Here is a 2,147-nt window from a genome sequence, read left to right as displayed (position 1 = left end):
TTGAAAATGATGTTAAACACGTTAGTAAGCTACTCCAAGCCTACCTTACCCGCTTCTTTCCAAAATTCTACTAGGATCTCATCAAGCCCCATCGCCTTGCCCCTACTTATCCTCTATATTGCCACCTCAACCTCCTCACACTTAATACGTCTACCAAACCCAAAATCTCTCCGACTCTCTGAGTTCTCCAACTCACCCAATACGATGTTTCTATCCCCCTCCTCGTTCAAGAGTATGTGGAAGTACCCCTGCCAAATTGATTTCTCAAAACAATTATTTGGGGTTATATGTAAAACATTTTGGGTGAACATATCAGTTCTCTTGACAAAAAACTTGATGAATTAACAGTTTTGATAAAAGAAATGAGTACTAACAAAAAGACAACTGATATTGCCTCCACTTCATGAAGCAAATCAGATGTTCAAACTGTTCTTACTCATGTTCAAAGACCTCTTGAGATTCCGTATTTTAAATTTAAGTCTTTTAATGATTTAAAAGAACTTCTTGATAAAAAGCTTTCTAGTTTAAATATCAAACCAATTGATTTATCAAAAAAATTGCTGATAAAATTGAGACTATTTCTGATTATAAAAATGAAACGTGGTCAGAGTTTAATAAACTCAATGGTTTAATTAAACCCAATAGTAAGTATGCCGACAAACCCAAAATGCAAACTTACTATTATTCCCGTCCTACTCCTCAAGATGTGTTAATAGAGGAACGTGATTGGAATCAGACTAATACGTCTTACAGCGGTTCCGAAATTTATGAATGGAATCTTGATGGTTTAACTGATAGACAGTTAACTATTCCTGTACATAGAATGCTTATGTACGAAACTATGTGTAAAAGTATTAAAAATACATATAGAACTATTTGCAAAATGATTATTGCAGGCTTTACTGTCCAACTTCGTGGCTGGTGGGATAACTATTTATCCACTGAAGAAAAAGCCTCGGTTATTAATGTTATAGCCAGTGACAAGGGAGTTGATAACTTAGGCATGACTCTAGTTAAAAAAATAGAGAGGATGTTGTTTATACCCTTGTCCTTCCTAAGGAGGAGGATAATCTTCCTCCTTTTCCTCTACCTCTGCCTCTGGCCCACGAAGGGTCCATTCTGCACATATAACAATTCGTTTTACTCAAAGAAGTAATAATCTTGCATATCATCCCTGATTTCTTCAGAATAATCATGGATTGAAAATTCATCTTCAACCATATTATCAATGATTCTTTCAATTATGAGACCGCATGTCATGAATATCACAATCTATTTTATTCATATTGAAATTAATAAATTGTGAAAAGGATTCTGATAGTGACTGAAAGATCAAATCTTGAGAAAGCTCTTTACCCAGTTTGCACCCCAACTTCTCAAGTTCTTCAATAAGATCAATCATATGATTGACATAGGGTCCAACTGGAGAGTTTCCAGTCAATTTGGATCCAAATAAAGCTTTAGATAGTTGGTATCTAGTTGTCATGCTTCGTGTACCAAACATCTTCTTAAGATATTCAATGATTGTAGTTGGATCCATATCCTGATGTTTCCTCTGTAGTTTAGAATTCATAGAAGCGAGAATGATGCATTTGGTAGTAAGACATTCTTCCAAGTATTTCTGATAAATCTTGGTAGCATCATCATCATCCTCATCTGGGACTTCCTTGGCAGGCTTATCGATCACATCAATAAGCTTTTCATGCATGAGAATAATTCTCAAATTTCTGTACCAATCATCAAAGTTTGGTCCTACCAACTTGTTGGTCTCAAGTATTCCACGCAGCGATATAGCAGACATATTGAGAAATCTAAAATATAGAAAAGAAATGGCAATAATACAATAACATATTTGCATATATCATAAAGACATGGACTTTTATCTAAATGATATTTTCACTAATTATTTTAAACTATTTTCCCTCATTATAGTTTACGAAATCTTTATTTCTGTTAGTGGAGTAAAGGAATCCTTTAACAATATGTATGAACCTCTTAGAAGTCAAGTCGTTTCTCACATATATTTTAAAGGTAAGTACTCTTACCAATTGTATCCTCATACAATTTTCTTAAATAGCTCTATGTCAAATAGTCCCCTGGTAGTCAGGTCGATCCTATTGGCATAGTTGAATTCAACCATCATGATA

The 2,147-nt window shown here is 34.3% G+C and overlaps 1 protein-coding gene across 1 annotated transcript; it reads right to left on the bottom strand.

The window, feature by feature from the left end:
• Positions 1–1,054: 1,054 nt before the first annotated feature.
• On the bottom strand, positions 1,055–1,801 carry LOC142174556 (uncharacterized). Its single transcript, XM_075240376.1, has 3 exons — positions 1,757–1,801; positions 1,357–1,675; positions 1,055–1,119 (listed from the first exon to the last, which is right to left on the bottom strand). The coding sequence occupies exons 1-3, from the start codon at positions 1,799–1,801 to the stop codon at positions 1,055–1,057; spliced, it is 429 nt and encodes a 142-aa protein (XP_075096477.1).
• Positions 1,802–2,147: the final 346 nt, after the last annotated feature.

Source organism: Nicotiana tabacum, chromosome 20, assembly GCF_000715075.1.
Source record: "Nicotiana tabacum cultivar K326 chromosome 20, ASM71507v2, whole genome shotgun sequence".
Taxonomy (NCBI): domain Eukaryota; kingdom Viridiplantae; phylum Streptophyta; class Magnoliopsida; order Solanales; family Solanaceae; genus Nicotiana; species Nicotiana tabacum.
This window is presented reverse-complemented; position numbering and strand designations above follow the sequence as displayed.